This window comes from Antechinus flavipes, chromosome 1 (assembly GCF_016432865.1).
Source record: "Antechinus flavipes isolate AdamAnt ecotype Samford, QLD, Australia chromosome 1, AdamAnt_v2, whole genome shotgun sequence".
Classification (NCBI taxonomy): domain Eukaryota; kingdom Metazoa; phylum Chordata; class Mammalia; order Dasyuromorphia; family Dasyuridae; genus Antechinus; species Antechinus flavipes.
The window spans coordinates 658,280,648-658,294,563 of NC_067398.1; the positions used below are offsets into that span (position 1 = coordinate 658,280,648).

The 13,916-nt window shown below is 39.5% G+C and overlaps 1 protein-coding gene across 3 annotated transcripts in view; it reads left to right on the forward strand.

Moving 5' to 3' along the window:
• The first annotated feature begins 257 nt into the window (after positions 1-257).
• The window catches only part of MLLT1 (MLLT1 super elongation complex subunit), an 88,096-nt gene continuing 74,437 nt past the window's right edge, over positions 258-13,916 (forward strand). Inside the window, exons 1-2 of one of the 3 annotated variants that reach the window (XM_051971774.1) lie at positions 258-347; positions 6,380-6,560. In XM_051971774.1, the coding sequence (XP_051827734.1) occupies positions 336-347; positions 6,380-6,560 (193 nt within the window). In that variant the 5' untranslated portion in view covers positions 258-335. Of the gene's footprint in view, positions 348-4,217; positions 4,284-6,379; positions 6,561-13,916 lie in introns of those variants that run through there. The other 2 variants (XM_051971772.1, XM_051971773.1) reach the window with 2 other exon arrangements.

Genomic DNA, 13,916 nt, shown 5'->3' on the forward strand with positions numbered 1-13,916 from the left:
CGCAGTCGGGTTCCCCCAGGATGGCCGGAAGACCCGCCCTCCAAACGCCAGCCCCGGCTGCTCAGTGGCCGCGACTGCCGTCAGTTCGGTCGGCCGGGGCCCGGGGAGGCGGCGGGGGCTGCGGTCGGTTCGCGACCCGGGTCGTGTCGGTTTCCGGTTCCGCGGGGCGGGCGGCGGGCGGGCGGCCGGGGAGCGGCGGCGGCGGCGGCGGCGGCGGCGCCTGACAGACAATGAGGGCAGCGGGCCGGCCGTGAGCTGAGGCGGCGGCTGCGGCTGCGAGGAGGAACAGGAGGCGGACGACGCGGGGCCCGGGGGGCGGGGGCGGGGCGCCAGCCATGGACAATCAGGTGAGGAGGCGCCTCCGGGCCCGGGGTCCTCTGCCCCGCACGCCCCCAGCCCTGGCCCGGCCCCCGGCTTCCTGCCCTTATCCTTCCTCGGAACTCCGGGTCCCCGGCCCTTCTCTCCAGATTACCAGATCCTGGGCCACGGAGCCCCCTTCTCCCCGAAGCTCGTCCCCTCCCCCCTTCCCGGTGCCCGGCCCGGTCCTGTGCTCCAGTCTTCCCTCCACCTCCCGCCCTTCTGGGAAGGGTGTATTTCACTCGCACTAGGCACCCTGCCTTGGCGCCTCCCTACCAAATGGGACAGCCAAAAAAAAAATCCTAAATCTTTACGATTACCCATGTCCCCTGACCAAACCCCAAGGATCTTCGATTTTTTTACCCACACGGAGGCCGCTCTCTCCCCCCAACTCCCGTTAAAACTGGGACCTCTTCCTACTATTACCTCCCAACAATAAAAAAAAAATCTCCCGACTCGTTTCTTCTGAAGCACCGTTTCCTTCACCTTCCCCTTCAAACCTCCTCTCCCTTTATTTTTCCTACTATTTACCTTGCTCTCCCCACCCTCCTTCAAAACCGTAGGGGTCACCTCTTTCCCATCTATCTTCAGAACCCAGGGGACATGTAAAATTGGGGGACGGGATGACTTCGGACGTCCCTTCCAGCTCTTGGTATATCATGCTATGCTTCCCTCCCTCCCCCCACTTTCGTAAACCCCCAGTCATCCCCCTCCCGTCCATCCAATTTTCAGAACCTTTCCATTCTCATCTTTTCTGTACCGTCGCCTTTTCTCTTATTCCTCTTCTAAAACTCAAACTCCTTTTCAGAAACCCAAGGCCAGCTTACTCCCCAAATTTGAAATCTTTCACTGCCTTCTCATCATCTTTGTCTCAGAAAATTGCGCTCCTCTCCCTTGTCCCTCAGAACTTGGTCATCCTTCCCAATCCTCTCTACCCTAGATCGGCCGGGGGTAGGATGTGTAGGGGGAGAAGGTTGGTTGGAATATCAACGGCGTTAAGTAAGACAAGGTCACAGAGCTGAGGAGGTGATTGATGGTTGTTCTTTAAAAAAAAATTGGGGGGACGCTGTAGTGTTGTTTCAGGGCCTAGGTGTCTAAGGTTAATTTATCCAAGCGTTTTTTTTTTTTTTTTTTTTTTTTTTTTTTTTTATCCGTGTAGCAGAGAGTTCAAATATGCGGTTTTGTTGCTGGCTGACCATTGCCTTTTTAGTTTAAGAGGGGATATGTGGTCTTTTCTTGACTGGTGAAATGTGCCAAGTTGAAGGACTCAAGGGTTCCACGCGAGAGGTAGTGTGGAGTTTATTTTGGGAAAGTAAGGATTTGCAGCAGTTCATTGATGTTTCTACAGAAAGCATGCAAACTCCTGGAGGAGTAACAACTTATTACCTCTGACCTGTATTAAGAGTTGTTGGGGTTTTTTCCTACCAATAACAAAACACTCTGAACTTCTGCCCTGTACCTAATCAACTGGCACAATCCGATGGTGTTCTTAAGCTTTGGAATTATGCTATCCCTGTTACTAGAGAAATTCTTACCCACCTTGAAGGACCTGCACATGCTTTTTATCCATTCAGCTAATGTCCTGGAAAAAGCCACATTTGTATTCCTAGAAACTTTTTTTTTTTTAATTGGTTGGTTCATTTGTTTTTTCATCTTTCACTCAATGACCTGAGGTGTGAGACACCAGGTTGGTTGAACTTTCAGCAGAGGTATCCAAAAGTGGAATAACCTTCCTCTGGGAAGTGAGGATTCTCTCTGACTTGATGATTTTAGGCAAAGGCTGATTGACAAAAAGGAATTTTTGTTCAGGTCTGGGTTGGACTAGATAATTGGTAGCATTCCAACTCGGAGATTGTGTGATTATGAAATAATGTATTGCAGCTCTTGGGACTGTTCATCCCTTCAACTGTCCACCATTGACTTAGAATAGAAAATAGTGTAGACAGCCAGAGTTTAATTGGGGTGCTGGCTATCAATGATCCCTAGACTCATTCTTTGGGCATCTGTGCCTTATAAGACAGTAAGCAAAGTGTCTGACCCTTTGCATTGTCTTTGTCTCTTAGTATTACATATTTGGTTGAGAAGAGTAGGTGGTACTTGTCTTTATGGGATCAAGTAAATGGCCTTTCTGTAGGGTCCCATAACTGTATCCAAAGGTCAAAAGTACCCAGAGGACAACTGAGAAGTTTGGTTTGTGCTCACATTAAAGGGTTACTGAAGCATTACTTTTCCTATCTTTATTTTCCACATATGGGCAGTTTATCAAAGGTATGTTGCTCCCAAATTATAGATCCAATAGGATTTAGCAGAATCAAAAGAGGAGTAATGCAATCCTTTCTCTTACTAGGAAATGGGATTGTTTTGTTCTAGGGAATTAGATGCAATAATAAAACTTAAGGGATAATTATATCACTTGGTAATGTGTGAATTCCCAGAGGAAAGTGCATCTGTTGGAAAGAATTCCCACTAGAATTTCATGGGAAGTGTTATATATAAATTCGTGATAAAGACCTCCCTGTGGGATTTAGGATTAGGGGTACAGCATTTGCAATGTTGAAGCAAAAAAATCTGCTAATTTCCTTGTCCCTTGTTGCTTTCAGAATTCCATTCAAGGTATCCGTTGGCATTGGTATGGGATAACCAGGAGTGTTTGGAAATGGCCCAAAAAGCTATTTGATTTATTTTCTTTTGTTCTTTTGAGGGAAAGGGGATCCTCAGAAAATCTAAGGAATGGTAGTAAATAGGAAGTCATTTTTCACCTAATGATTATAAGGGCCTTGCATGGTATTTTTCTATCAGATGGTGTTGATACCTGGAAAGAGTTTCACCATCCTTCCCTTAACCACTCCCATATTAAGGAATAAATGAAATTCTTAGACCTTCCAAGCTTGACTTAACCATTTGTTTCACTGCTTCTGCTCTCTTATTCTTGATAAGAATTGTAAAGAAATAACTAAATAAATTGAACAGTAACCCAAATCACAAACATATGTGAGGTTTCCAAAGTACTTTTCCTTACAACAACCATATGATTTAGGTAGTTCAAAGTATTATTTCCTTTTTATTGATAAGGAAGCTGAAATTAGAGAGATTGAATGATTGTGTGATCACACTGTTAGTGTTCAAAGTATTAGAACCCAACTCAGATTCAAGTCCAGCACTCAGTATACTATATAATGTTGCCTCTTTGTTCTAAAATTCTAAAAAGAAATGATCAAAATATCTGGAGGTGGAATAAGGAATGGGTGGGATATAAACTGAATATTTTTCCTCCTGGATTGGAATTGATTAAATCATTTCCCATTGCCAATATATGATTTGGCCATGTGCCAACAACATATTATAATTAGAAAATGAATTGTAACAGTTAGCCAGGTTGACAAATGACAAATTTCTCATCTTGACATATCATGTTGTCCCTTGAACAGATAAATGTTTCATCATTAATTCCTTCTTCTGTATGGCAGGAAAGGGATGAAGTGTCTTTGGCCTCATGTTTTTTTTATTTTATAGCACAGTTATCAGTGCATTCCTTCTCACTCTATCCTTTGGTAAATAACTGATACATATATTCCAGGCTGAAGCAATGTTTCTTCCTAACATGGTCAGGTCAAGAAGCAATTAAAAGCCAAATTATTTCTGGCCAGAATCTGATGTCCAGTCTTTGGACAACATTAGACCAGGTTGCTGTTGCAAAGGATACTGGCATTTTATGCCATTCCTTCATTCTGGCACATGAATTGAAATAATAGCCTGCCACTGCCTCCAAGCTGCCTGTTGACTTTGGCTGGGGAGGCTTATTTTGGCTCTTATGTTTTCCCTCCTGATTAAATTGCTTTCTCCCATTCTTTTCCAGTAACTGTATCGCAACATGTATGTCCTGTAGAGGACCCCAAATTTAATCACAAATACCAGAAAGCCAATGGGTAATTTGTTAAGCGTTGTGAATGGGTGAACAAAAGATACTAACAGTGGTATGGTGTTTGAATATTGTGTGTTGAATGAATGAATTCTAGAAATATTATTAAGTGCCTGGTATGTGCAAGGCCCTGGAGCAAAACTGTGGGCAATACAAGGATAGTAAAATGTGACCCCTACCCTCAAGGAGATTTTCAGAGAATCTTAATACCTAAAAGATCAAACAATCTTCAAAGACTTCAATCCATTTTACAAAGTATTTTTGCCTGTAACCTTTTTAGCAACCTAGTTGAAAAAAACAGATCATGCAGAAAGCCAGTCAGTGGCTGATAGCTTTGTGATCATTATGGTTCATCCGAAAGTACAAAGACTTATTTGCTATTATAATCAGTGAGTAAGGTTTTTGTTCACTACAGATACTTAGAGATGGTTCTCAAACCTACCTTTCCATCCATATCCTTTCTTTCATTCCATATTGACTGTAAGACATTACACTTGGATATTCACCAACACCTGGAGCTTAACATGTTGTAAACCAATCTCATCCCTTTCTCTCTAGCACCACCATCTTTCTAATTCTTTCAGCCTTCCAAATATGACATAATTCTATTTGATTTTCTCTACCATTCTGAACTTGCAGCTCTTTCTTGAAAGTATTCTACATAGAACTACAAAAATAATCCCAGTTACATATTGTTTCCATCTCATCATTCAGGAACTTACCGTCAACTCCTATTTCCATAAGATCAGGCCTAAAAGCTTAAAATTTGAATCCCACTACCAACTAATCTTCTCCATAGCTCATTCCCCTTTTTAAAAATTTCTCAATAGCAATTGTCTTTTGCCAAGGGAACTAGTTCCATTCCTATTCTCACCAATGCCAAACCTTACAAGTGCTTTTTCACACACTTTTCCACTACCCCTCTACTTTCTGCCAGTCAGCATTCTTCCCATCCTAAAAGATAGATATGTAGATGCATAGATGGATGAATGCTTTCTGCACACCAGTATTTTCTGGGGAAAAGGCCAAAAGAAACACCTTCCCTGTGGTGAAGAAAAACAACCAAGAAAAAAAAAAAAAATCTAGTACAGAGACTGCATCTGACCATGGTTTACAATATTTTGTCGTGTTCCTTTCTTCTATCATAAGGAAGACCTATCTTTCACAACACTGGCCTAATCTCCCTCTAGGAAAGGTTTCCTGATGACTTATCACATTCATGTATTTATTACATTCTGCTTTACATTTTTGTTGTTGTTGTTCCTGTTTTAGCTCTATTACAAAGCTCCACGAGGGCAAGGATTTGGACTTATTTATCTTTGTGTTTCCCACAACATTTAGCACCCAGGGCATTGTGGAATAGTAGGTGCTTAGTAAACTTCAGTTCAGTGAATGAATTAAGCTGATTGATTGATTATCCTGTCTGTCTTCCCTGCACTTAAATTACCCATTGTACTTGTTTTTGTGTTGCTTTGTGCTTTTCTTCCCTGGGTGTACTTACAGCTTGCTGTCCAATTGTGTTAGCTTTTTAGGAGCTGTGGGGAAATTTGTTTCTGTTTTTGTTTTTTAATGGAGTGATTTGCATATAGTGGGCTTTTAATAAATGGTGCTGATTGGCTGATGTGATGATGACCCTTTGAAATAGAAATTTTAAGTATAACTGTAAAAATACTTGGTTTCTTTATATTTAAGTAATAAATCAGTTTTCTGTAGTTAAGTGAACTATGCTGCTGATTGCAGCTATAATGTGAAAATGAGTTGCTTCATTTTTGCCTTTACATCCTCATGGGTAATCAAGATTTTGCTTTGAAAACTTACAGCTGATGTTTTTGTTGATAATATGCATGCCTGAAAAGTAATTCTTTGTTCTCTATTTGGGGTGAAGGAGAGTGTAAAGGCACAAGTTAATCCAAGAAAGTAGATATCTTGAAGGTATATTGGAATTATGTAGGAGGCTTTTTGTATAGTTCCTTTGCTAACCTCTCTGTTATAGAAGACCATGTGTGACATATTAGAATCCCAGCTTGTTAACCCTTCCCTACCACATTCTTCTGTTGGTTATTTTGTGTTGGCCCCAGTCAAACTTTTTTCCCCCCTTTTTAGTGCACTGTACAGGTGAAGCTAGAGCTGGGACACCGAGCCCAGCTGAGGAAGAAGCCCACCACTGAGGGATTCACTCATGACTGGATGGTGTTTGTTCGAGGTCCAGAGCAATGTGACATCCAACACTTCGTGGAAAGAGTGGTGTTTCGCCTACATGATAGCTTTCCAAAACCCAAACGGGGTGAGTGCTATCCAGGTTCTCATAAACTTGCCTGGAATGGATGTAACCTCAAACTTCTTAGTCTTCAGATATTTTAAGTTTTATTCCAACTTTTTCCAAGGGAACAGTAGAGCACATATTATATATTCACTTTAGAGATCTTATCTCTGGGCTCTCTTGTTTAGAAGGTGATTAGACAGGATATGACTTTTCATTGAAGAACAAATACTTTCTCTCTTTTCTTATTTGGACCATTAGAACATATATGTTTGAATTAATTCTAGGAAGAAGGAGGACACAGTGACTGATGAATGAACTTGTTTCTTAGTTTATTAATGGAAGTAAAGAGTAACAGGATAGTCTAAAATAGTTAATATTTGTTTATATAATTTTATAATTCCAAGGGAGTTTTTTGAGACCGAACAACATTTTAGACAAAATAATGAAAACAAGCTCATTAAATGCAAGCTTATTTTAACCTTCTGCTAGCCTTCTTTTGTCCAGCTTCACTGTTAGAAAATGGAAAGCTGCTGCTTTCAGAATGATGCAAAGCTTCGGCAAGTGAAGTTGATCTTTTTATTAAGCTTGCTGTGTGACTCATTTTTAGTGGATATAGGGGACAGTAATGGTAATCATTTTTTTAATTTAAATGCTCTTTCTTGATAACTAAGCTAGAGTATGAAGAGAGAACCTCTAACTTTCCTTTTGAGCTTAAGTTGCTGATTGAATTCTAAGAGTAAACAGTTATGTCAATAATGAAGTAAATGGAACAGGTGGTAATGTCAACAAAGAGATGAAAGCAATGTGGATAATCCCTGAATAATTGAGCCAGAGCAGGGAGCATCAATGGGTAGCTGATAGGGATGAGAAATAGCTCCAAATGGATTGGTGGTGGCCAGATAACTTTTCCTCCTTCTTTCTATTATGGTTTCTCTTATATTAAATTTTAGTTTGAGGGCAAAGGCTGCCCTAATGTCGTGATATGTAGTAATTGGTAACTAATAAATGTTTGACTTAATTACTTGCTAACCCATCTTACTTCTTTCCCTTATTTTTTCTCAACACTTCCGATTTTCATTTCTTTTTTTCCACTTCATACACTTAACCCAGTAGGTGTGTTATTAAGATATTAAAAACTCAACATACACAGCAGAGACCTTCATTTTCAGTCATTTCTTTCCTTATTAGGATAATAGAATCATAAGGATTAGAGATAGAGATAGAAGAGATAGAGGAAACTAAAGCTACCAGAGGTAAAGGGACTTGCCTAATATCAGGCAGATAGTAATTTGTTAAATTGAATCCAAGACTTCTAAACGCAGTAACTTTTCCCTTATACTACACTTTCATTTAGGAAGAAAGAACTGGGGCAGCCTACTTGGAAAAACTCCCCCTTCCCCTTCTTCTTCCCCTTCCCCTTCCCCTTCCCTTTCCCCTTCCCTTTCCCCTTCCTCTTTCCCCTTCCTCTTTCCCCTTTTCCCTTTCCCCTTTCTCCTTTTCCCCTTTCCCCTTTCCCCTTTCCCCTTCCCCTTTCCCCTTTCCCTTTCCCTTTCCCCTTTCCCTTTCCCCTTTCCCTTTCCCTTTCCCCTTTTCCCCTTTCCCCTTTCCCTTTCCCCTTTCCCCTTTCCCCTTTCTCCTTCCCCTTTCCCCTTTTCCCTTCCCCTTCCCCTTTCCCTTTCCCTTTCCCCTTTCCCCTTTCCCCTTTCCCCTTTCCCCTTTCCCCTCCCCTTCCCCCTTTCTCCTTTCCCTTTCCCCTTTCCCTTTCCCCTTTCTCCTTTCCCCTTCTCCTTTCCCCTTTCCCTTTTCCCCATTCCCCTTTCCCCTTCCCCTTCTCCTTCTCCTTTCCCTTTTCCTTTTCCCTTTCCCTTTCCCTTTTCCCCATTCCCCTTTCCCCTTCTCCTTTCCCCTTCCCCTTTCCCCTTCCCCTTTCCCCTTTCCCCTTCCCCTTCTCCTTTCCTCTTTCCCCTTTCACCTTTCCCCATTCCCCTTTCCCCTTTCCCTTTCCCCTTTCTCCTTTCCCCTTTCCCCTTTTCCCCATTCCCCTTTCCCCTTCCCCTTCTCCTTTCCCTTTCCCTTTCCCCTTTCTCCTTTTCCCTTCCCCTTTTTCCTTTTCCCTTCCCCTTTTCCCCATTCCCCTTTTCCCCATTCCCTTCCCCTTTCCCTTTCCCTTTCACCTTCCCCTTCCCCTACCCCCCCCCCCCCCCAATCAGTTAAAAGAACTGCCAGTAAAGGAAACTTGCCAGAGTTGAATTCTGCACTCATATGAACCTGGAGACTATTCTTTATTATTTGAGGAGAAAGGAAATAGCCTAATAGGGAGTCAGTCAGTTAGGGGAAAAGAAAGGCTTGGTTGGTTTAGAATATGGAAAATTGATTCCCAGATAATCAAAGGTGACTTTACTTTCTTTTCTAGGGTTTCTGCCTTTCTGTTGTGGTATTTTTGAGGACAGTCTAGAAAATGGTGTAGTGGGTAATATGGCATTTTTAGAGAGACATTTTAGAGGGCCCTATCTATTAAATCCAAACTGTTAAGTCTCTTTATCTAATAAGTGCAATAGCAACAACAGTTACAAATAGATTATAATCATGTTCTATGTGTATATTGGTCAGATAACAAAATGAAACCTAATAGAGATAAATTTAAAGTACTTTACTTGGATTCAAAAAGTCAGCTACTATTCTAATTTTACCATTTAGTATTTTTCTGTCGTTAGGCAAATTGTTTAATTTCTTTTTCCCTCACTTCCCTCATTTATAAAATGAAGAAGTTGGAACAAATGGTCTCTACTCTCCATTACACCACTAAAATCTATGTTTATGTACAGGTTTGAACAATTTGTGTGAAAATCTGAGGTGATTAGTTTACTGCAAGTCTACTGCAATATGTTATCTGTGTGTCATGGCAGCCAAAAAAGTTAATGCAGTCTTCTTGAAAAAAGAGACCATATAACTATATACTATAGCTTTCCCTCTAGTTTTTCAGGGTACCACTCTCTCCTGGTTCTCCATCTACCTATCAGATCACTTCTCCGTCTCTTTTGCTGGGTCCTTATGCAAATTATGCTCTGTAAATATATGTGTTCCTTATGATCGTGTCTGGGGCCCTTTTCTTCCTCTATACTATTTTACTTGATATGAGTACATTCATCAGTTCCCACAGGTTTAATTACCATCTCCATGCTAATGATTCTCAAATATACTTCTCCTTCCTTAATTTGTCTGCCAGTCTCCAAAATTGCATCTTCAATTGTCTTTGAGAGAATCTCAAACTGGATATCTAGTAGAGATCTTAAACTCAACTTGTCTAAAACTGAACTCATCATCTTTCTTAAGTTCTCCCCCACCTCCTAAATTCCCTATTTTAGAGAACACCACCAACCTCCCAGTCTTTTAGGCTTGCAACCTCGCTGCTATCCTCTATTCCTCACTGTCTCTCACCTGCCCACATCCAATCTGTGGCCAAGGCCTTGATTTCATGTTTGCAGCATCTCTTGAATATTCCCCCTCCCTCCCCCCCAGCTTTCTCCTCTGATACTGCCATTATTCCAGTATCTTGCCTCACACTTGGATTATTTCACTAGCCTGCTGATGGGTTGTCCTGTTTCAAGTGTCTCCCAAATTCAATCCATCTTCCATTCAGCTATCAAAATGATTTTCCAAAGTGATAATAACAAGACTAATCATATCACCTCTTAGTAAACTTCATTGATTACTGTTACCTCCAGGTTCAAATACAAAATTCTGTTTAACTTCATAATCTAATGTTCCCATCCCACCTCACTTTTCCAGTCTTATTACTCACTCCCCCACCATGTACTATTTAATGCATTAGTGGCCTTTTTGCTGTTCCATGAACAAAACACTGTTCCCTCCTTTTTCTCAGATTATACCTCTGTCTGGAATGGTGTCCCTCTTCATCTTTGCTTACTAGCTTTTCTGATTTTCTTCAAGTCCAAATTAAAATCTCATCTTCAGGAAGCCTTTCCCAACATCTCTTGATTCTAGTTCTTCCCTCTTTTGATTATTTCCTTTTTATCCTACAAATAGATTTTAAAGGAAATAGCATTATACATAGTGGTTTGCATGTTTTCTACTCTCCCTCCCTTTAAATCATAAGTTCTTTGGGGGACAGAACTGTCTTTTGCCTCTTTTTATATCCGCAGTGATTACTAGAGTACCTGGTACATAATATACTCTTTCCCTTCCACTTAATAGTATTTTTTTTTCCAATTACATGTTAAGATAGTTTTCAACATTCATTTTTATAAGATTTTTAGTTACAAATTTTTCTCCCTCCCTTTCTTTCCTCCCCCTCCCCAAGACAGCAAACAAGTTGATATATATTATATATATACAATCATGTTAACATAGTTGTCATGTTGTGAAAGAAAAGTCAGAACAAAAGGGGAAAACCAAAAGAAGAAAAAATAATTGAAAAATGAAAATAGTATGCTTCAATCTGTATCAGTTTCCATAATTCTTTATCTGGTTGTGGATGGCATTTTCTATTACAAATCTTTTGGAATTATCTGAGTCACTGTTACTGAGAAGAGTTAACAATCATAGTTGATTATCACACAGTGTTGCTGTTTTATGTGTACGATGTTCTCCTAGTTCTGCTCATTTCACTTATCATCAGTTCATGTTAGTCTTTTCAGGTTTTTCTGAAATCTGCCTGCTCATCATTTCTTATAGAACAATAGTATTCCATTATATTCATGCACTACAACCTTTTCAGCCATTCCCCTGCTGATGTGCATTCACTTAATTTCCAATTCCTTGCCACTACAAAAAGAGCTTTTTATTTGAACATGTTGGTCCTCCTCCACAACCCCCCACCCCAAATAATCTCTTTGGGATATAGACCCAATAGTGGTATTGTTAGATCAAAGGATTTGCGGTTTTATTATCTCTTGGGCATAGTTCCATAATGGTTGAATCAGTTCACAATTCCACCAACAGTGCATTAGTGTCCCAGTTTTCCTACACTTCCTCCAACATTAATCGTTCCCCTTTCCTGTCATCTTAGCCAATTTGATAGGTGTGAAGTGGTACCTCAGAGTTATTTTAATTTGTATTTCTTTGGTCAATAATGATTTTGAGCATTTTTTTCATATGACTATAGATACCTTTTAATTTCTTCATCTGAAAACTTCCTGTTCTTACCCTTTGATCATTCATATATATTCTTAATAAATGTTTATTGATTAGCATAAAGTGGATACCACATCAAGGAAGGGCATTTACATATAGGGACCTGTATAGAAAAGGGCTATCCAGAGTAGCTACAGAAAAGAAAACTAGACCATATGAAGGCTGGTTGAAAGAACTGATTTAGCGTAGAGAAAGAAGATTTAGAAAAGCATGATAATTGTTTTTAAGTAGTTAAAGGGTTGTTATTTATTTATTTGTATTTAAAATTTTTATTACTTTTTATTATATTTTTTTAATTTACAAAATATATGCACGGATAACTTTTTCAACATTGATCCTTGTAAAACTTTCTGTTCCAAATTTCCCTCCCACCCCCTCCCCTAGATGGCAGGTAGTCTAATACATGTTAAATATATTAAATCCAATATATGTATACGTATTTATACAGTCATCTTATTGCAAGAAAAATTGGATCTAGAAAGAAAAAAAAAAACTTGAGAAGGAAAACAAAAATGTAGGCAAACCATATTAGAAAGAGTAAAAATGCTATGTTATTGGTCTACATTCAATTCCCATATTCTCTCTCTGGGTGCAGATGGCTCTCTTTATTATTGGACAGTCGAAACTGGTATAAATCAACTAATTGTTAAAGAGAGCCACTTCTTATCAGAATTGATCATTGTATAGTTTTGCGGTTGCCGTGTATAATGATCTCCTAGTTCTGCTCATTTCACTCAGCATCAGTTCATATACGTCTCTCCAGGCCTCTCTGAAATCATCCTTTTGGTCATTTCTTATAGAACAATAATATTTCATAACATTCATATACCATAATTTATTTAGCCATTCTCCAAAAAGGTTGTTATTTAGAAGGAGAGAATAGATTTATAATGATAGTAGACTCCTGACTGTCTGAGGGGACTTGCTATTATTTCTCTCTTCTCTCATCCCTGTTTATCTCAGTGCTACCTTTCCCAAATTTTTTCTCCAGTTCTGTTCACCTCTTCCATTGAATTCTTTGGAGTCTCCATTTTATTATCAACAAAATTTTCTTCTTCTTAGTCTTTTTTCTGGCCTTCTCAGGACACTACCACTTTCTAGATTGCATATACCATTTTTCATACTCAGCAACTTATTGAGACAGAAAGAGTAGGCATATGCCTTGCTTTTCATCATACCTTTTAGACCTTCCCTTTGCCTTGATTACTGAGCAGCTTTTATAACTTTGGAAGTACATTTTATCTAAGTGTCACCCTTTCAAGATCCTTTTGGCAGATATTTACAAGTCCCAGATTATTTTCTCTTCTTTCTTAAGGAATTCAATACTTAGCTCAGTCTTCCTAAATATTCCCAACTCCATACACACACACACATATGCACACTTTTTTTTTTTTCAATGTATATATGTTAAAAGTGAAGTAGAAAGAATGCTGGATTTGGAATCAGCATATACAAGTATAGTAAGTGGCTGAGTCCAAATTAGAACCTGGGTCCTAAAGGATATGAAAACATCCATTCAGAATTTCATCTCCTTCAAGTGATCTGTTCTTTTATTTGTATTGTTTTAGTCATTCTGTGTATGGATCCAAACAATTCTTCCCATAGAGAAATTGTCTCAGTTTCTCATTTATTATTTTTTATTACACAAGAATGTTTACAAGAGTATACTTCATTTGCATATTTCCCAACTGAAATATCATAGACATCTTACATTTAACATGTGCCAAACAGTTTATCTGTCCATCAAATCTACCATACTTTCTCACTTTTCTATTTTGGATACTACCATTTGTGAAGTCACCAGAAGTCATAGTATAGTAAGTCCTGAACTCTTCACTTTTACCTCCTTTACGTACTCAATTACCAAGTCTTGTTGATGCTTCCTTTTAAGCATCTCATATTTGACCTCTTTTCTCCTCACTGATCACTAATCTAGTTTGGGCCCTTATCATTTCTTCCCTAGTTCGTTTTCATAACTTCTCAGTTGGTCTTCCTCTTGTCAGTTTCTTCCTTCTCTCATCCATCTTTTACAGTTTCCAAAACAATATTCCTAAAGCCTAGGAGCTTATCGCACCACTTGTTTGCCTGAGAACCTCTAGTGGCTCAGCATCACTTCTGTTACAGAAACCATGTAAAGACCATCATAATCTGGTTCCAACCTGTTTTTCCAAATCAATTCATATTGCTCATGCATTCTTTGGAGGAGATAAATTGGCCCACTTG